Raw genomic sequence first — 22,013 nt, 5'->3', positions numbered from 1 at the left:
GACGGCTTAATTTAATATGAAACTGATTAAAATCATATGAATTTTATTTTTCATTAGTTCGATCACACACCGTCCCAGATTGAGCAGCATGATGTTTCAATCATCATGCATCATTAAAAGGGTAGGTACAGTAGGTACCGTAAAATGGGGTAAGTAGGGAGAATACTGACATTCAAAACTGAATGGTATATATTATAAATGTTCCGGACGTTTGTATTTTTTTTTTCTTATCTTAGCTCCATTTGTAATACTAATACATTATTTACCATCTCACCCCCCTGGCATCCCTTCTCTCCCCATTCATAACCCAATTTCTTCACAAATACTTACGATCCAGTGTATTATTTTATCCATTTACTAACTCTTTATACCTATAGATCTTGTTTAATCATGCGTTGTATTTGAAGGTACGAGTGGCCCCCGGGCCCCCGGTACCCGAGCGTGTTGGCCCGCACCACGCAGTCGGCCTCCGTGACCGGCATCTCGTGCTGCCGAGCCAGCGCATACGCGGTCAGCTCCTCGCAGGACATCATGCCCATGATACGGCCCACCAGTTTCATGCGCACATCCGCCATGTTTAGAATTGGTCTCGGGTTTGGGCGAGCTGGAAAACACGGGAAAGTTTAGATAAAGTGGGGGTAGTTAGAAGGACTTTATTGTGAATTATCGAATGAAAAGATATCCAGCAGCTTGGCTCATCCTCATTAATCCTCATTAGCCGAACAAGTGCTGTCTATTGTTATAAGGCGTATAACGTAAAGCGACTAAAACCGCACAGCGTAGAAAAAGTTAAACGAAACCAAATTATTTGTCCCAGAAAATCATATTGGCCTATTAATTAAAAATGTAAAATTTTAGTCCATGGCATTACTATTACATAAATGTAAATTTAACGGCATCTCTATTAAATGTAAATTTAATAGAAATGCTATCAGGGATATACATTAAAATCCTTTCGGGTATTTCTCCCATTTTGTATATTTTTAATAAAATGTGTTATAAATACAAGTATACAAAATCCTTTCAATTAGTAAACCTGTTACCGTCGTTAGCGAAATGAAGAGATGTTTTAACAAAATGTGGTCTATTTATTATCATTATGAAGCAAGACGGGCGAGGAAAGTTAAGAGCGGAAATGGCGCACGGTGGGCAAGTTTTGTGGTCGGGCCGGGAGCACTTTGTGGGTACCTTTATAGCGTTGTTCGGCGATGATGAGGGCGCGGTATGCACCCGGAGTCCCCTGGCGCAGCAACAGAATCTGTACACCATCTCGAGGCTCCATTAGAAACTCGGCATCCAACCAGGGTATCCCCAAACCCGGGTCTATAGAGTCTACTACAGCTTTTATTCTTTTTAAGCGCTGAAACCGCAATACACATAAATTACTTTAGTTGAAAACAATGCGGACTGACAAAAACAAAAGTTAGAAATTTTCCAGTGGACTGGAAAAATAGAGCCGAATCCGTCAGATTTTTTGTATTAATTGTAGGTATGCAACATTTTTTAGGTTAAAACACAGCCGTAGAACATTAATGCCAATAAATAGAAATAGTTTATATTATTTAAATCTTTAGCTTATGATGTGTTCATAACACTGCAAAATTGACGATTGAACCGATCATGAAATGTTCTAGTAATGTATAGGTACCTAATAATGAATTTAAAAACTTAAAAAATCTACATGCCCTATATTTTCATGTAGCGACATTACGTCGTAAATAGTATTTTGAAAGCTTTTAATAACAACTCCACAGAGTGATTGCGTTTTGTTAGTCTTAACAATTTTTTTAGATTAGATTCATTTTAGCAATTGAGACAAAACTAAACAAAATCAAAGAAATATACCTACGCTCGAGGACGGAATAGTCCCTATGACGGAGTTAGCCACATTAACCTTACGGTCAAGATTTGATCAATTAATTAATTATCCATGTATTTTAAAACTGTACAATTAGTACAGTAAGATAATAAAATTGAAGATGAAAAGATGTTAAGTATATATTAACTGAACATTTTTAGTTGAACACAAAAAAACTGAAAAACATATTTCGTTTTCATTCAATCTTACCTTAGCTGATAATAACGAGAACACAATGAGTGACAACTCAGTGGTGTCAGCCCATGAGTAAAATATTTTCCACATGGCATCGATTACTTCTGTCGGCTCGAAGTGAGCGTCTCGTTCGAATTCCTCGCAAGATGTAGCGTTCTTCCCCCACCTGGTTCCCGGGGGCTCCAAGACTTGTGGCATTACAGCTACACCGTGGAGAACAATTTCAAATATCCAGATCCACGTAAACATTCTTGTTGCCATTCGGTCGGCAATTTCACTCGCTTGTTTACCAATGCGAGGTTATATAGCCCGTTGCAACACAGATTCGATATCCGCGCAGATAATCCAAGGATTAAGTTACTCGTATAGAAATGACTAATGGTGGTGTTATATGTACAAATTCTATATGTCATAAGTATTAAGCAGCGTTCAACAACGAAGGTGTGTAGACGTTACGAATGTAATATTTGACACAGTTATAGGTGTGGAATATAAGTAAATTGACTTAACTTAAAAACTGAAATAAGTGTTAAATAACTTAAAAAATTTATAAATATACACTAAGCTAGAAGTAACTCAATAATATTGTCTTAGAACTTTAACATTTATTTGTTGTGGTGTAGTAGCCTGGTAAATAAGGGAATTATTAATAATAAATAAAAAGTAAAATAAATTTCGTAAAGAAAAATGACTAATTCTTTAAGATCAAAGGTAAACTGCTTTAGTATGTAAACTGTTAGCTTGTGTGTTGTGTGAATAAACAATAAAAAAGTGTGTGTGTCAGCTCCGACGCACGACTGGAGTTCACTCTTTATTTATTCGATGTCAACAAGCAACAACAACTGTCAATTTATCGGAGTTTTCGGAGTTTTCATCTTAAATTTGATTTTGTATTTTATGATCGTTTGAAAGAATAAACTCCAGTCGTGCGTCGGAGCTGACACACACACTTTTTTTCATGATCTCTTCTCTAGTAAGTATAAGATATGTCGGTTGGAGCCCCAGCACTTGATGGGTTGTCAGCTGTTGTCAGTCATCCTAAATGTCCTTCTTGTATTCACGATTTAACAAATATTAACCTTATGTTGTATAAAATCATCACAGTTCATATATTTTTTATTGTGTAGTCTTTGACGCGTAATGTTTTTGATTGTCATACTCGACAAATATTCATTGTTTTGAGAACAATCACCTCGAATTACATATTTGTACGATTTAATTGGTCAACATCTGAACCACCGAAGCTACGGTTTAATAATACTTGATGCTTAGTTAACTACATTTATTTTCTACGTCGTCATAACAATCATAAAGTCTACAAAATAGATTACTAGGCGTTACTTAAAAATTGACAATTTTTAGGGTTCCGTACCTCAAAAGGAAAAAACGGAACCTTTATAGGATCTTTGTTGTCCATCAGTCCGTCCGTATGTCTGTCTGTCTGTCAAGACCCTTTGTCTCGGGAACGGGTGAAGGTATCGAGATGAAATTAAAACCATGTACTCAAATCTACAGTCCCTACCAGCTGTGAAAAAATCAAACTTCTGAGTTAACGTAAAAAAAGACACGGCCGTTTATGCCGCAAAAATGTATATTTCGACACCCTCAAGGCAATCAAAATTTATAGAGTACTTCCCGTTGACCTAGAACTATTAAATTTGGCAAGTAATATCGTGTTACACTACAAGTATAATGAAAAATATGAAAACTATGAATTGTTAAATAAATAAAACTAAAGTTAAATTTGCACGGAACTCTCGGTGGGCGACCGACACGTACTTGTCCGGTTTTTAGGGTTCTGTATTCAACTAGGAACCCTTATATGTAGATTCGCCAAGTCCTACAGGGTGTCACTAGCCATTGGACAAAGCCAAAATGTACATATGCATTAGGGTATTTAGAACCAGTATACAAAGTATCATAACAATCGGTGTAGCGGTTACGAAGAAATTAACAAATTACGATTTTTTTACTTTGGAGCAACCTGTATGTGTTAGTAGCTCCTGAGGTAATAAATAGTATGAAACCTTCTTCGACCGTTTTGATTATCTTTTTTATTTACGACGTTACTAAGATTCTGACTTGTGACAAATGTCATCATTGCCGCACATTTTCAAACAAATTGTCAAAAGCACTGCCAATGATTAATACAGTATGTTTCTTTTTGTTGTCGATTATTGGAAATAACTTTTGTTTGATAATTTTTTTTTTATCTTTTGTTCTAATTAGAAAAATATTACCGTTAGAGCATTTCTGAGAAGTAACCCTACGTGGGATTTCAGGGTTTGTCCAATGGCTAAGGTCACGTTGTATACAAATCTTATGTTACAAGTCTTTTCATTGTTATATTGTATATGTCACCGTAAAATTTTAAACACTCGTCAGATTATAATCTCGCTAGTTAAATTATAAACTGACGGTAGGGAGATTATAAACGAACCTAACCTAACCTAACCTACGTGAGATTATAAACTAACGGGTTCACAATCTTACGGTGTCATATACACACTTGAATCACAAGATTTGTAACGTTCCATGAAATGGGGTTCCGTCCTAAACAAACAGGCCAATTCGAGTTTCTCATATTCAATCTGTTTCCGACATGATCTGACCTGTCAGTGTCAAAAGCGTCACTATTTGACACTAACACATCAGTATCATATCGGAAACAGATCGAATAGATAACTAAAACTCGAATTGGCCTAAAAGTCAGGAGTGCTTGATGTCAAAATTAGATCGAATTTAATTATAAAGTCGAATTGGTCTTATCTACATACTGATATTTCGACAGTGAGAAGTTTTTTACAGCTCGCAACAGAAAATATTGACAAATTTGTTCTAATTTTTCTCACTGTGCATGTATTATTTATGATTTAGTAGGAAACACATGTCTATCTCTTGATGGAATGCGCTCTCAGAACACGCGATCTTTTAGCTCGCCATTCTTACAAGTTTTATTTCAATTTTGTTCAGGTACCTAAGCAGAAGTTGCGCACCTATAAATTTTCATTATCATTATAAAAGTAGCACCGTCTGGCGTGTAAGGAGCCTCAAATAATAATGGAAGATTTTATTCCCTTCCGAAAAATATTTATCACCACTGCAACTGGTGCAGTTCGCGCTGGATACGCTGCGCGAGCTCAGAGTCGTAAACCACGTCTCCCAGTAGGACTCTCCCAGTATCCTAATATGTAACTTCTTCAGAAAGATATACGTTTTCAGGTTTTATTTTATAATTAAATAAAAAAGGTTAATAAATTAAATATCATAGGTAATTACACATTCCTGAGAATCAATCAACTACTTATAATTACTTATTAATTTAATACTTGCTTATACATACTAATATTTAATTTAGTTACTTACCAAGTAATATGAAGATTCTATGAATAGTGATAATAGATAAACAAAACAAAAGCAAGACCTTTGGCTCAAACCTGACGTCTAGGTTTAAGTATTAAAAACACATCTGATATAATGTACAGTAAAGGTAATGCAACATATACTGATGTGATATATAGTTTTTAGTAATGTTATAGCAAATGGTGCCTGCAACGTGCGCAGCGGCGGGGGATTACATAACCAACAGTCATCATCTTAAATAATGTATGTATAAGCATAATTCAATATCTTCGCGTAGCGTAGGGACTGGCGCAGCGCTGGCCTTTTACTCGGTTTCCATATTGTTCCACATTTTCAGAATGGATTTTTACAGCGCTTTCTCAATATTCAATTTCATTGTTTAAACAACGAAATTGGATTGTCGGAAGAAATTCTTATGGTCGTATAAAGTGTACTCAGCATTGCGGTGAATCAGCTTTTCAGGTCATCGCTTAAAAGTTTAAAGTGGGTGTATGTATGTATGTAGATAGGTGTGTGTAGAATATCTGGGAACTTCGAGCGGTAGAGGAGTGGGTTGGAAGGGGGATAATTACGCCTACGACATCTGAATTTCTATTAAGAGCAAACAAGATTGCTAACAAGCTTGTGGGGTATTTGGTTTCTGGGGAACAAATAATCTTATTTCCGTGGTAACTATACAACGGCTCGTGCTACTGATAAATGAGTTGATACAACATGTGATAATCTGATAACAGTCGCCGTTAGTAACTACACTATAGAACGATTTAATAATGTACCTTTGATACTATATCTATGTTATCTAATAATGGTTTAGTTTGATCTGATATGAGCGTCTGGCATTTCACGTTATATCTCGCTGCCTAAAAGTCTAGCTTAACTTCCAACTGTGCAGGGAACGTAACAATTGGATTTTAATTCAATTTTAACTCACCATGAAATAATCATGTTAAACAGTCCAAACTGTTTCTCGCTCGAACTTAAATCATATTGTATCAGTGGCTTCAGATAACTAACCAGACAACGGATAGACGTAATTGACTTGCATGAGGCAGCTATTGTGATTTTAGTTCTGTTTCTAATCCTAGGCAATATTCATAACTCATAACAAGCCATAGCATGTGCATGTCATAGTATTAGGAATGAAAAAAATGCTTAATAAAAGAGGCTGCTAATAATTAATAAACCAAGACAGTTCATTATGAAGTTGGAGGTACGGGGCCCGGGGTTTGCATCCCGGTATGGCATTATTATAGTATTTTTCAAAGTCGATGGTAGGATGACATGGGTCATTTCCAGAGGGCGGAATTGCTCATGGCAAAAATCAAACGTCAATAGAGTTGGAACGTTGAATTTTATCGACTTTTTCAGCTATCGATAAGTTCAGTCACCTAAGTCACCTTTTACATTTCTGACTTTAACATTAACCTCTTTGATTAGCTAGTTGATTAGCTATGTAGTAGTAATAAGTTAAGTAAGTAGTTTTTAAAATTATCGTTTTATATTGTATTTTATTTAAATGTTATTCCGTAATGTTCATATGAAGTCTATTATTGCTTACTTATGGATTTGAGGTTTAGTTTTGTTAATAAATAAATAAAGATACACTAGGTAAATATAATTTCAGTTTATTCGATATTCGATAAAATTCAACGTTCCAACTCTATTGACGTTTGATTTTTGCCATGAGCAATTACGCCCTCTGGTGATTTGGCGTTTTTAGGTTATAATAACTTATAAATTACATGGAGATGACACCTGTCATCTTACCCATCGAGTTAGAAAAATACTATATTTGTGCGATGTTCTTGTAGGTATCATGGATGTTTTCTATGTATTTAAGAATTCTAATACTAAATACAAACGGTATAAAATCGTAGTATCAAAAAGACGTTTTTTAATTTGGATGTACAAACACCGACGGAGAAAAAAAACTGGGATGAAATAAACAGTTAATTAGTTGGTAAAAAATTTAGGTACCTTCATATCGATAAGAGTACGAAATAGGTAGGTACCTATCTACCTGATCAAATTTAACAAACGGTCGAAAAGTGCTACTACAGTGTATATCTGAATTTATGGAAGATACCTTGTAATAATTATAAGTACATATTACATAATATGAGTAAGAAAACACATTTTAGTTAAAAAATATTAAATTGATTACTCCTAATTGTTACATACTCTTAATTTACTTTAAGTCGTGTTATGCTTGTCACATAAAACTTATAATTTGATTTGTTACAATTTTTTTTGCGATACCCTACCAGGGTCCATGTGCCTGTATGTTACTATGTAGTTTACTCGTATGTAATATAAATATGTACATTGGATGCAAAATAAAGATCTCTATCTATCTATCTCTAATTATATTTTATTTAGCTGTTAATTTATGAGTGAAATGCGCTATTATATGTATAGTAGATAAGTGGGGTAATAAAATACATAGGTACGTATTTCATACGAATGTAAGCATTGAATACGTGCCAAGTTATATTATTACGAATTTACGTCCCACATGATTACTATACAAGTCGTGGCTACACATCGGTGAAACACGCGCGGTGAATGACCTCTCAACGACCGATAGCGATTTGACACTGGTTTTAAGAGTCCACGACAAGACTACTATAGCGTGGCAGTTTAGCATTGTGATATTGATCTCTCCAATGAGTTTCGTGAACCTGTTGTTAGTAGAGAATTTTTGAATCCCCTTTTTAGGGTTCCGTAGTCAACCGGAACCCTTATAGTTATCGCTTATCGCTATGTCCGTCCGAGGATTTGCTCCGTGATCCTAAGTGCTAACTAGAAAGCTGCAATTTGGTATGGGTATATAAATCAATCATGCCGACAAAGTGGTAATGTAGGGATGAAATTTTTAATGGCAACGGCATGAGCATGAAGATGGGCATGAGCTTAAACTGACAGATACCAGTGAAGGACACTTTGTTCTTTTATTGTGTAAATTTGTAAAAAAACATCGTGGCCCTTAGTTTATATAACATTAGAATGTTCATTCCCCTTTACTAAATCTAACGTCACCCTGCCAGTTTTAGAATTAGTTTTAACACTAATTTATTTAAATTTATTTTACTGAATCTGATCCTACCAACACACTTCACCCTATCTGCCGAATTAATCGTGATCGAAAGTTACTCAAACGTTATTGCGCAAACACTGGGCTAAGTGTGTTTAGGGCATGATAAGATGTGTCTGATTATATTAGATAGAAATCGTGTTTTAAATTTAGCACGGTAATACTGACGGAATTGTTAAGTATTTTTGTTGTTGATACGCACTGTGTGTTGACGGCATGAGCTTGCATGTATTCCTGCTGTCAGCAGGGCAGAAAGTTATTTGTTTAAAGACTTTACATAGAATTGCATGACCTGAGCGGATAAATAAATAAATATTATAGGGACATTTTTACACAAATTTACTAAGCCCCACGGTAAGCTCAAGAAGGCTTGTATTGTGGGTGCTCAGACAACAATATATATAATATATAAATAAAATATATATAATATATATAAATACATACTTACATACATAGAAAACAACCATTACTCAGGAACAAATATCTGTATCATCATACAAATAAATGCCCTTACCAGGATTCGAATCCGGGATCATCGTCTTCATAGGCAGTGTCACTACTCACTAGGCCAGACCGGTCGTCACCATGTATTAACCATGGCTAAATAATATACATGTCTCCAGTATCAAGCTTGCCTTATCAAATATCTATACTTATACCCACTAATTAAGTTAGACGAACTTTTAGTACCTATCAGCATAATGAAAATTGAGTAATTTAACTAAAAATGATATTCATCTGTTGTTGTCGAAAAGCCACAGAGTATTATTTTCATTTATCGTGTGGTAGGTATTTTGGCCACCCAACAGTGTGTTGCTCTGCTGATAGGGTCAAACAGATCACTGTGTTATGTCTTTCCTGTAGACATACACAAGAGTTAAGGGCTATAAAGGTTAATTTTCTTATTTAACCCTTATCCACGTGAAAAGGTCCTCCTTTTATTTAGAGAACTATGATAAAATCATTGCTTACATGCCCACAAGCTGTTAACTATTGCCCACAGGAGAGAAAAATGTGCTGTTCGCGATAACACGCTAGTTTTCTCTCCTGTGGGCAATAGTTAACAGCTTGTGGGCATGTGAGTAATGATTTTATCATAGTTCTTTAAATAAAAGGAGGACCTTTTCACGTGGATAAGGGTTAAATAAGAAAATTAACCTTTATAGCCCTTAACTCTTGTGTATGTCTACAGGAAAGACATAACACTGTGATCTGTTTGACCCGATAACTCTATTAATACCTATCTATCTTCTCTCGAACGAACTGCCATCGCAGTGTATTGCGCCCAGTGGTACAGTTACAGTTTTATTGGGAAAAAAATAAGAAGAGGGGAGAATATATAGAAGTTAGAATCGACGGTTATTGAAGGTAAAAAAAACCTTTTTGAGTCAAAAAATAATTTATAAATATTTTATTAATACTTTTTTTCTACCTAAAGTCATAATCTTTTTGAACAATTATAAATGGTTGTGAATTGTGAAAGTGCAGGTACTGTATATACTGTAATAGTCCTTTGACTAACCTAAAAAGTCAGTGAACGGTTAAATTTAAGATGTTACGAAGATTTCATCACTGAATCTTATAACACAATAAAAAATATTGAGATTTTGTTTTTAGTGAAAGTGGTACCTAACCTAAATTATAGACAGGTATCATACAGCATATAACTAAACAGGCAAAACGTTTTTTCATGTTGTTAGGCTGGTTGGTACTATGAGCTGTCGTTAAGCTTGTTGACTTGACTCAGCCTTGTTAAATAATTATTTATTCATTATGTTAATATTGTTGTTGCTCCGTTAACGTTACATTTTCAATCATTTAGCGATCTTCGAACCGAGTGGTCTGTGGTCTCAAGTAGCCTAAATTATTATTATGTGTTTAAACTAATGTATTTTGTCCAGAAATAAACGCAGATTAACCTTGTGCGCGGTGCCGCCGGTACAAACGTGCGATACGCGTGTGTTTGCGATAGTGTTTGTCTGCGCCTCGCGTCGCCTTGTTGACTCTCTATTAAACATTAAATATTCCATTCGAATATTCGCTTAGAAAAAAGGTTCTGATTTGTACGTAAGTAATCCATTTTTGTTTTATATTTAGATGTAGGTATTCCATAAGTTTCGTCATGTATACCTCAAAGTAAAACTGAGATGTCGTCTACAACGATTTAGTAATTAAATAAATTGATATTGTTGTACTTAGCTCACATTGTTATTCGGAGTTCGATATCATTTTGAACAAGATTATAAATTATTGTTTTCTTAAAATTAATCTGGAAAATAATCTATCGGTTGCATATACATAGATAAGTATGCTGTATACATTTTGATTTATTTTGTCGTTTTTCAATCGTTATTATTTGTGTGCTTTTTTGAAGCATAAAGTATAACAAAGTTTATTTATGTATAACTAGGTATATTTTTAGTTGCCTGAGTGTTTTTCTGTGCATACAGATTTATGTATTGATTATTTATGAGCCGGCTTCACATATTTAACTTAGTGATATAGATAGTTTATTCAGTGGTTGTGTAATTTATTCACGGGTTAATATATTTAGTTGCCAACCAAAACCAAGTATTAGCTCATTGGCGAGTATGTTCGTAGTTCGCACGTGTTAATAACATTACTGAATTAATCGATACTTTATTGCTCGCTTTCACAAATGAGTTGGTAACCAAGTGTGTGACAAGCTGATTATTGATATTAAATACATTTTGAATTTTAAACACCATATTTATATACCTATAACCAATATTTACGGCCTCCTAGCCTAGTCAGTAATTACCCTGCCTACGAAGCAGAAGGTCCTGGGTTCGATTACTTGTAAGGACATTTATTTGTGTGTTTATCACAGATATTTGTTCCTGAGTTATGGATGTTTTCTATGTACCTATATACTACTACTACTAGTGGCGCTGTGAACTGTAGACATCGCAAACCACCAAAAACTATTTAATCAGCAAACCTGCTCACAAAATTTAACGAGAATCGGTTGAGAATTGCGACCTGTTCCGGACATACGAAAGCATTTTTGGACAAGCTGAAATGGAGACCTTCGTACACACAAGACAAGCCTTACTGAGCTTACTGTGGGATTAGGTTGAACAGTGTAAAATTGTCCTATACATATTATGTATTAATTTACTTTACAATGCGCGACACTTGTTTCGTACTCCGACAGCATCAACAAACTCTACTGTAGATAAATCATTTGATATTGTGTTGAAAAAAATATTAATTGTTTCTAAAATTGTATAGCATGCCTTACAAATATAATGTAATATAAGTAATGATCCATTAAAGGGCTACCCAAGGTTTTCATCGATTTTTGACAAGTTTTGAATCGTATCTTCTTTTTTTGCTCTACAGATAGAATTATAAGACAAACAGTTATCGGTTCTTCAATCTTTTTTCTCCGTTTTAGTCTACCGGATTTTGAAAGAAATGAATAGGTACTTATTTTTTTATGAAATTTTTAAACATTGTCTATAAAACAGTTTTTTCTTATCTAGTTTGCTGTGAAGGATCTTACATGTACGAAATCTACATATTTGGGTTCGTCTTTGACGTCTCGAAAAACGTGTCTAGTTTTAATTTTAAACTAATTAACACAAAAGTTATGGCCAGGAAACCAGTTTTTTAGCCTAAAATTGTTCAACTTTGATGCCAAATATCTCGAAGATAATGAACTTTGAAGTAAATATGGGATACTATATTGCTTAAAGCCGTTGCTGTTAATATGATAAGCTACAAAAAACATTAGAAAACTAAGGCATTCAGATCGAAGGTCATTGGCATGGTGCCCCTTAATTCATTATTGATTTGGTACTTGGACCAGGACCGGGTCTTGTAACTAAAATCCCCCTAACTCCTTTTATAACAACAACATCTTAAGACAACCGCTTACCTGTATAATATATATACTCGTATATTTTATCAATTGTTGCTTATTTATGTTTTAACGAGAAAAATAAAGTGAGTATGTTTATAAAAATATATCATATCATTCTGTTTATATGGCACAGTCACTAGATTAAAACGTGAAGAATCTAATTATATATAAAACTCGCAATGATGTTTAGGTGAACGACCGGATTTTTAGCGATAGAGGAATGGCACTCCGTTACATTTTCGGGTAATAAAATTCTTAAATTCGTTTACCGTACAAAATTTTAGAATATAAAACAACTATTTTATTCGGACATTTAAGGCGTACAAAAAGCAACACACAACAAATGAGCAAAAATAGGTACAAATGAGTAGAGTTGGTCAGTGAGTCGTATTACAAGATTTTTTTTAAATTACTTGTACTTATGACTAAACTTTATGCCTTCTAAATTTATAAGAAATTTAAAAATGGTAGGTACCTACTTACCGTCTCTTTGATTATATCATTACTTCGTCAATAAAAGGTATGAATGTTATGACTATTCCGTCTTTATCGCTGTATTTTTATTCCCGGTGGGTAATGATATGAATAGGACTGCCAATCCCGTATTCTATATTAAATCTCGGTGTCTGCGGAAAGAAATCTTTTCAATCCCATGAGATCCCGATATTTAAAGAATTCCACATCGGAATTAACGCTATTTATACAAGGCATAGAGCTTTTACAGATTAACTTAACAATTAAAATTAAGTCATTCCAGTGTTCGTTGATGTTCTTGACCTTTGTATGGTTAAGGTACTAGTTTTATTATATGTATAAATAATTTTTAAAAGTAACGAATGACCGACACGACTGAATTTGATTTTTTTTAACTTCATTATATTTAGTACTTACCGCTACATTTGTTATAACCAAAACTTTAGACAGAATGTTGGAAATCATCAATAAATAAATTTTCAAAATCTTTTAAGCAAAAGCCGCGAAATCCCACGCTTGTAATCACGTATTTTGTTGTCAACGTTCGAATCGGCCGAGGAGGCCGATTCGAACGTTGTATCGAACAATGTATGTCATTCTATAAACTTATGGACAAGAAGCGTGAAACATGTTAATATATAGCCTTAAATTGTTATAGTTGCGTATGGGAGTCATTGTTTTCTGCTTTCGTTGTCGTGCCGACGGTAATTCATTTTAACACCCTCGCACCCAGGTGGGATGTCGAGACGCTTAAAATATCGTTATCAACGAAAACAATATTTCTTAAGCAGTAAAAATGCCTCGACGGCTTTTACGCCGAGCTGCCGAGTTTTTCGTGTAGTGATTTATGTTTAATTAGAGTGTCCTTCACATTTTTGTGTCATTCGCCATTCCGAATTTAAGAAGTCCCCAAGAGCTGCAAAGGCTGATAACTATTCTGGTGAATAGGGAACAATTACCAGCTATTCATGACTTTTGGGGGTCATCCGTAAATGACGTCACACGTTAAGACGAAACAGGAGCTGAGTTTTAAATATTTTAGGTAAATATACCCGTCTCGCTAACGGAAACGGCACCTAAAAGTAGTGCGATAAGGACAAGGCGAAAAATCTCAAAAATCGAGGTTCCGTACTACTCTGTTTCCTCCTCCAAAACTTAACCAATCGTAACCAAATTTGGATATCTAAATGATTATGAAATTATTTGTGTCGGACCGTTTTGCTTTTTTGGCTAATTGATATCAGTTTTGAATGCCACGCCTCTCATTGCGGCATAGTCAATTAGGCCATTTTGGCCATTTTTGAAGGGCTCTAGCGCCTTAAAAAACAAAAATATCAAAAAAAGCAAAACGGTCCGACACATATATTGACAATATTAATCTGTGTTGAAAAAATCATTGCTCTAGCTTCAAAAACCACGGAGGAAAAAGAGGAGTACGTTTGTATGGAGAAATGACCACTCCCGTTGGCTCTTAAGGGGTTGGAAGGGGGCCATGAAAATGTGACATGTTGTGAACACATACCTACAGTTTCTAGTACAGTATATGTACTTATAAGAAACACTTTTTGCAATGATAATCGTTGTTATTTATGTCATTAGGTACTATTCCTAATCGGTTTAGTGTTATGACATTTCTAATATTGTTATTATCAAAAATATTAATTAAAAATCTAATAAAACCTATCCCTAATTGCCGATTTCATTAAAAATAAAATTGCCAAATATGTGACTTCACACCATGGGGGAGGGGTTTCCCAAATGACCAAATGTGACTAGTATAGTTGCAGAATTGTTTACATTGTTATCCAGAACTAGATTGAGTATTTGAGTATTAATTAAGTATGTCAGGTGAGAAGCAAAATTCGCTAATTGCAAAAATATAACTAAACAAATTTTAACCTTATTTATTATGATTTTAAACGATACGAAACGATAATTTATTATGATTTTAAATTACTTGTATTTACATTTTTCTGTATATATTTTACGTTAACATATTTTTTGTAATTGTTGTCAATTTAGCTTCGGATGGCTTTAGGTGGTACCTAATACATTATTTAATCTTGAATAAGGTACTACATACTCACGCTTGTTACCTTTTTACGATAATTTATCAAATAATATATTATGTGCAATTTTATAGGCATAGGCAAACCTATTTTGCAAATAAAAACCTTAAGATTTAAAAAGGTGAATGGTACAATATCCATGCTAGTATAATACTCTCCCTAATGGAAACATATGGAAACTGCTACCAATTTACTTGGAACCTACCGCTCTATTCTATACCTACTGATGACATAAACTTCTTTTTCGATAAACAATAACTAATTTATTGATTTAATTTAAAGCCCCTTAGAAATTCTACATGATTTGCATTCGAAGAGGTTTCGTAACCCCTGAAACCTTATTAAAAATAGTCTAAATTCAATCACGTACGTACCTGTTTATTACCACAACGACGTTTCACACGTGTTATGGGTGTTCCGAAATTAAAAGCGGTTAAGTCTCGTCCCGTTTAATTAAAACGGCGTGTGAAAATCGGGAGTCCCCTAACTACCTAAACATAAAACCGACGATGCTAGGTAAGTGAGGTAAGTAAGTACATTTAACGCTCCTTTCTTTCGGGTTGTGATTAATAACCGGTTGAATTATCATTCGCATTCAGGGCCGCAGTCCTTATCATCCAGTACCTATTATTAGTTTTTGTTTACTTCGTTAAAAGTGTGTTCTTCTTATATATTGTGGTGTCATATAATATATCTTCCTCCTGTCCAAACAAAATCTTTAATGTGTGTCTGTGTTGTCCTGTCAATAAACTTTTTAAAATAAATCGGCACTTTTGTGTTCGATTAGTATTTAAAAGACAAAACAGCTCTTTATTTCTTTATAACAGAATATGCTAGGATGTGAAAATTAAGCCTCTAGTGCATGTCATAAAAAAAAATTGTTTTCATTTGAACTTAATGCACTAGACTCTTAAGTATGTATATGCAAGTATATGTATATATTGACGCACGTTAAAATGTTATCAGGTCGTTACATTGAAAGTGCATTACCTATACTAAGTAGTCTTATTTGTATTATACAGTATTATATAGTATTATAATGATAAGAACACCCTCACAGATCTTTACTCTGACCCCACTCTCGTTGTCAAGTCACGTTTCTGATAGGTAGGTCAGAAAGATTTATCATTTACTTACTTAAATAGCGTCCGTCTTCTGTAGACAATCATAAAGTATATAACCAATACCTAGAAGAACTTTGATAATGTTGTGATAATATTAACAATAGATATTGTGTTTAATTATAATAGTTAATCATTAGTTAATCACTTTGTTGTTGTTCGAGTTAATATCATTGTACTTGTGTATCAGTAGGTACTCAGTATACATCTGCATATAATGCTGGCGTGTATACATGAAAGTTGTTCGAATGGGCTTTATCAATATGTTCCAATAAGCATTGATACATGGCAATGCAAGCCGATGCACGGCAGCCGATGTAAATGTCCTATTAGTGGCTTCTCAGAACAGTTGCCAAGAAAACGGATATAAATGTTTGGTATCTACTACCTATCTACTAAGTTCTCCCTGTTTCCATTAGGTAGTTATTTCACCTTCATTTTTTTAAATGTATTCAAAGTTTAATATACCTATAACACTTTAAAACACAACACACAATTTAATTTTAAACGATAGAAGGCGCTTTCATTGCAATTTTTAAAGTGATTATTACCGAAAATAATAATAAATAAATAATAGTTATGTACATTTTAGTGCCGCTTAATATATACCTATATATTTTTAATTTAATATATATATATTAAGTACCTACCTACACTACTTAGGTACCTACTATTAAATAACAGTTCAAAGGCGTTGGTAAACACAAATATCAAAACAGTGGAGACTGATTTGAATCATCTTGATGAAGTATTCAATGAGCAGAAAGATGATTAGAAAATTAATTTATGTGCTTTCATATTAAGGCCCCGTTCTTCTCTCACTCTCACTGAATGTAAGGGTGAGCGAGACGGCTGTGCGTGCCCGGGATCGCGGAGATCATGTTTTTTAACTTAATTTTTTTTTCACGCCACTGTTCGGAAATGTGGCAATAGATGGTCTAAAACCAAGCTGGAAAGTAGGCAATAGCTGTAGCACCTGAACCACCACTACGACAATGTTTCATTGTTATCGTCATCTGTCATTGGTGACGGTTCGCTACAGCAATGAGTATCATTTAAAACATACAAATCAATAAAAGGTCTTTTTTGGCGCAACTTTTTCCTTCAAAAATAAAATTAGGTTATTTATAGGACCAAGTTCTTGTTTAAAAAAAAAGAAATGTCAAAACCATTGAGTTCATTTTTTTTAACAATTATCCATTCAGTTCACGCTTAATGCGTTTTTTACTTATGTAGCTGTTTGTGTTTTTTTTAGCAAAAACACTTCTAAGTTTAGAGTCGGTTTGAAGCAAATAACAGAAAAACGCCTCTTAAAAGTGATAAAAAAAGTTAAAAAGGCGGGATCTAAAAATACTTACTGGAATTGGATAGTGTAAATTGTGTTTGACTAAAAAATACAAGAAACACGTATCTAGGCTCCCTATAAAAATGAGTTCTTCTAGTGAAGAAAATGATATTCTTACGCTGACGCCTACCGAAATTCAAGAGACAGCACATGCAGTGGCTAGTAATTTGCTACCAGAGAAATCGCGAGCTAGTACTTATAATTATGCAAATATTTTCTTATTTCCTCGCAGTAGTCTTGAAAAGCACTATGTAATGCCTCGGCCGGAAACGCTAAAGATGGACTCGTATTATTTGAGGGCCTCCACTAACGTGTCGGCCCTCAAACGACTCGTCCATCTTTTAGCGGTTTTCCGTCCTCTCCTACAATGTACTATTGTAAGTTTTAACAAAAAAATAGTTATCGATGACTTCCATAAATAATAAAATCGCATTTTTAGAAACAATTTTCATATTTTTTGCTTTTGTGCATTTGATGTTTGTGATTTTTTTCTATCGAGCGTAAGTCAAAAAATCAGGTTTCGAATCGATGAAGTTACTAGAGAAAGGCCTCAAGATTACTAATTAAATTGTTGGCAACCGTATTGTGATCTAAAAAAGCAATGAATTTTCAAAAACTCTGCTGGCTCAACCTACTGCATCTTAAGGTATCTACATACTTAATAATGCGTTTATCGGTTACGTTTCTGCTCTTGTATATACTGATGCAATAACTGTGGAGATGTTAGCTATATATTTTTTTCTATATATTTTCATTGTAAAATTCGAATATATTAATGAAACTATAGGTCTAAACTTAAAAAAACTACGTATTTTCTCTTTTTGTAAAAGACTGTTTGTTTCTGAAATAAAATAAATATAGGTACATCCTACGAGCACTGATTATATAATAGTTCTCTACGTAAGTCGTTTACTTAGATATTAGGATTATTTAGATATTAATAAATAATAGGTAGGTACCTGTAGCGGCTGTAGCAAGTTATTTAGCTATACCTACTTACCTAACTTTAACAAAACAGCAAAAGTGCTTTTTTGTGAGCCTTTCTTTACCCTTTGTTTGATCAACAGGGCTCTGAGATTTCAATAAAATCTTCAATAGGTAAGTAAAAGGGTATCTCGGATACCTATACCCCCGTTACTTAGTACATTAAATTATTCGCAACCGTTGTCAATAACGACGGGGGTTTCCTTCTTCCTTTACGTTTCCCAGGCCTAATGATATTGTGCGCATTATGCTTTCAGGGAAAAGGTAGGCACGTTTATTTCATCAAAAACTACCTATTTAATGACAAATCGCCTAACAGATACAATACAAAGGACAATGGCCATGCATTGGTTGCTCGAACAAGAATGATAACCGGTATTTGTTAGGGTTCAATATATCATTTATATTCCGTTGTTCGATACAACAAGCAAATGACCGGCGAGGGTCATTATCGGGTTATTTTATCGTTTAGTTATTTTCTTCTGAAAACTATACATTTTTGAAACTGCTAGTTATTTCCAGGCAGAGTTATAAGTTCTATGAACGTTTCAGTCCGTACTTTAAAGGCGTCTGAAAAATTACTTTCCGTTTGTCATGTTCCTAACTAGCCTTGGCGAATTGTTAGAACCTAGAATTTCATTTCGCAATTGCATCGTTCGCTTTAGAAATGAGCGGAGCAAACGGCATTTTTTTTTCATAATTTAACTATAATTTAAAACGGCTTATTATTATCCGGGCAACTAAAATATTAAACAGGAACTTTCACTGGGCATATAATAATATAATTTGGCTGTGCATTAATATTTTAGCACTAATAAATTTATATTAGCCTCAAATTTAAGCATCATATTATTAAAAAACTGGCAGCAAAATCAAGCCACCCAAAAAAATTATAGGGAACTTGACATGATAGGTTGGCGTCTAAAATAATAAGTTGGCAACTAATATTGTAAAGCGATCATAAAATTTGGTTGTTTATATATTTGGTACATATACAGAATACCTAAGATACCTATATACATAAGCTTTAAATACTCCATTGTTAAATAATATAAATTTAAACATATGCATACCTAGTACTTTAAATTGACAAATTTCCTAATCCACAAAACACCACAAATTTATTTACCAATAATACATACCCTGCTATACTTGCTATACTTATAGTCGAAATTCCTAATCATGAAACACCTAATGGCCAGTGTAGTAAATGAAGCAAGTTGTTGTATGGAGACCCATGCATTAATTTCTCAGTCGATGAAATTTAGCTTGGTTATTGTATAGTATGAGCCGAGACTAACATATAAATATCAAAAAAAAAAAACACTCCTAAGTTAGGTAAAAACACAAATCTGATTATATATTGAACCAAGTAATTCCTCAGTCCAAAATTATTTTACAAAATAAGTTATTTGTATCAGTATGTGATACTAGAAAAAAATCTAAAAGTTTTGTCAAACATGAGAATATTTTTTTATGATACTTCCTTTTTTTGACGCTCATTTTCATCGGAAAATTGCTCTGTCATTTTTTTCTTCTTATATGATCTTAGAATATAATTTGGCGCAATGGGTAAAAAAATAAAAAAAAAATGCTTATCGAAATGTATGTATTATAGAACTATTAAAAACTGAGAGTTGAAAATTTTTAGATTTTCATTTTGTAGGTATAAAATGGCAATAAAATGGCATTCCAGTGAAAAAATTAGGCTGAGCAATTTTCCAGTCCAAGACACGTCAAAAAATTTTATTTTATTAATACAGGTATTTCTGCTGGGATATTTTTTTGATATTTCATATATTGTTGCAATACGTTACATGAATATGTCTGGTGAAGAAAGTTTGGAGGGAGCATTTTTCCATAAAAAGATATTAACGATTTAAGACTTTAGGTATTTACTTTAATTCTATTATTATTATTCTTTGGAAATTTATACAATATTTTTTATTTATTGATACTTTATCATACTGTAAAGATTTTTCTGGCTGAGGAATTACTGCGAGGTCCACTACCTTTATTTACTACACTATTATACCATTAGGTCTTGAAAATTTTAATTACTAATTTCAATAGTTACCACTGTGTTCTACCAGAGTCAAAAGATAGGTGCGACGACGAGCGAAGCGAGGAGGAGCGTCTTAGGTTGACCGTGTAGTGACCAAACAAAATATTTTAAAAGAACTTCATCCTTAAACTAATAGATAGCCGTTTTCTTTTTAAAATGTGCTTCATAAATAGTCGCCAATATAATAATTCAGTTGCCAAATAAATATTTGGTACCTGCCTAAAAATAAACAAAAGCTGTAACGGCATTAAAGTACAACTCATATTGATATATTTTAAGGCTCCGTTTTTGTTGCCAAACTATTAATTTTAGTACCCATTTCTATTATTTTAAACTACCCAAATTCGATTAATTAGTTGACCGGTTAAATACGTGCCATTTAAAACTCCACTTCTATTGTAGGTACCTATACATATAATAGATGTTTGATTTATGTTCCGTATTGAGAGTTAAATACCTTTTGCTACCATGACTGTTATTCATCTATTGTAGAGACTAAAGCTCGCGTTCGCTCTGATCTGGAAGCGTGGAAGTATAAAAACCTTTTTTCAAGTTACTTTTTAACAGTAATACCTATAGGTAGGTACTACTTACTCAGCTGCAAAGTTTAGCTTTACCTGTGAGCGATAATATTTAGAGATTTTGATGCGCTCAATGACCTCTGTAATTTTTCAATTTCTCGTTTTATTAATTAATCCCAATAGTATTTCTTAAATAGCAGCAGCTTGGATCTGTCTACTGTCAAAAATGACCATAGCCTATTGTTTTTCACAGTTGTATCTGACACGAGTGATGACTCCAACGAACGGTGAGGCGGTGGAGCCGCCGGAGGTGGTGGTGCTGGACGGGGGCTTCTCGTCGCAGCTGTCGTGCCACGTGGGCCACGTCATCGACGGCGACCCACTCTGGAGCGCCCGCTTCCTCCACACCAACCCCGAAGAAGTCGTTAACGCGCATTTGGACTTTTTGAGAGGTAATGTCAAATTTAAAAGTGAAAAAAATATTGTCTTGGCTGTGACATGAACTTACGGCCTCTGGATCGATACTCCAGCGTTCTGCCAACTGAGCTATCAAGACCTCATCCATAACCAGCGAATCTTTCCACCTTATGGGTCTAGGGGTGTAGCGACATCTTGGTGCAAATTGGCCTTAAAGATGTCGATCCAAACATCGTTTCGACAAAACAAAATTGACTTTATTAGTCAGCCATATATTTATAATAAAACAAGTGTGGTGTAGCCGTAATCAAACATGTAAAAAAAAAACAAATGCGAGCAGAAGCATGCCAAACAACGATACAAGGTTTACGCTGCCCGTATTTAATTTTTAAAACCGTGATTCTGTTTAATTAAACACCAACAAATAGTTCTTGGCATTTCCTGTTTACTTTGGCTTCCCTTTACCGTAGCCAAGTTGGAGGTTTCAGTTGTTAACGCATGACGTGAACCCCTGCATAGTTACCGCAGGTATCTGATCTAATTCTTATACTGGCATGCTTCGTTTGAAAATGAAATAAACTCTTGTTTACGCTACATACTAAGCTCGCAATCACTGAA

At 34.1% G+C, this 22,013-nt stretch overlaps 2 protein-coding genes across 2 annotated transcripts in view; one reads left to right on the top strand and one right to left on the bottom strand.

The window, feature by feature from the left end:
• Positions 1–349: 349 nt before the first annotated feature.
• Positions 350–2,443, bottom strand: LOC134791117 (uncharacterized). The gene is made up of 3 exons (XM_063762143.1): positions 2,069–2,443; positions 1,189–1,360; positions 350–604 (listed from the first exon to the last, which is right to left on the bottom strand). The coding sequence occupies exons 1-3, from the start codon at positions 2,312–2,314 to the stop codon at positions 372–374; spliced, it is 651 nt and encodes a 216-aa protein (XP_063618213.1). The 5' UTR covers positions 2,315–2,443; the 3' UTR covers positions 350–371.
• A 7,994-nt stretch (positions 2,444–10,437) lies between these two features.
• The window catches only part of LOC134790729 (homocysteine S-methyltransferase-like), a 161,381-nt gene continuing 149,805 nt past the window's right edge, over positions 10,438–22,013 (top strand). The window contains exons 1-2 of the mRNA XM_063761643.1: positions 10,438–10,577; positions 21,232–21,430. Coding sequence (XP_063617713.1) covers positions 21,250–21,430 — 181 coding nt within the window. The 5' untranslated portion in view covers positions 10,438–10,577; positions 21,232–21,249. The remainder of the gene's footprint in view (positions 10,578–21,231; positions 21,431–22,013) is intronic.

This window comes from Cydia splendana, chromosome 5 (genome assembly GCF_910591565.1).
Source record: "Cydia splendana chromosome 5, ilCydSple1.2, whole genome shotgun sequence".
Taxonomy (NCBI): domain Eukaryota; kingdom Metazoa; phylum Arthropoda; class Insecta; order Lepidoptera; family Tortricidae; genus Cydia; species Cydia splendana.
The sequence above is the reverse complement of the archived record's forward strand: the minus strand, read 5'-3'. Positions and strand labels throughout refer to the sequence as shown.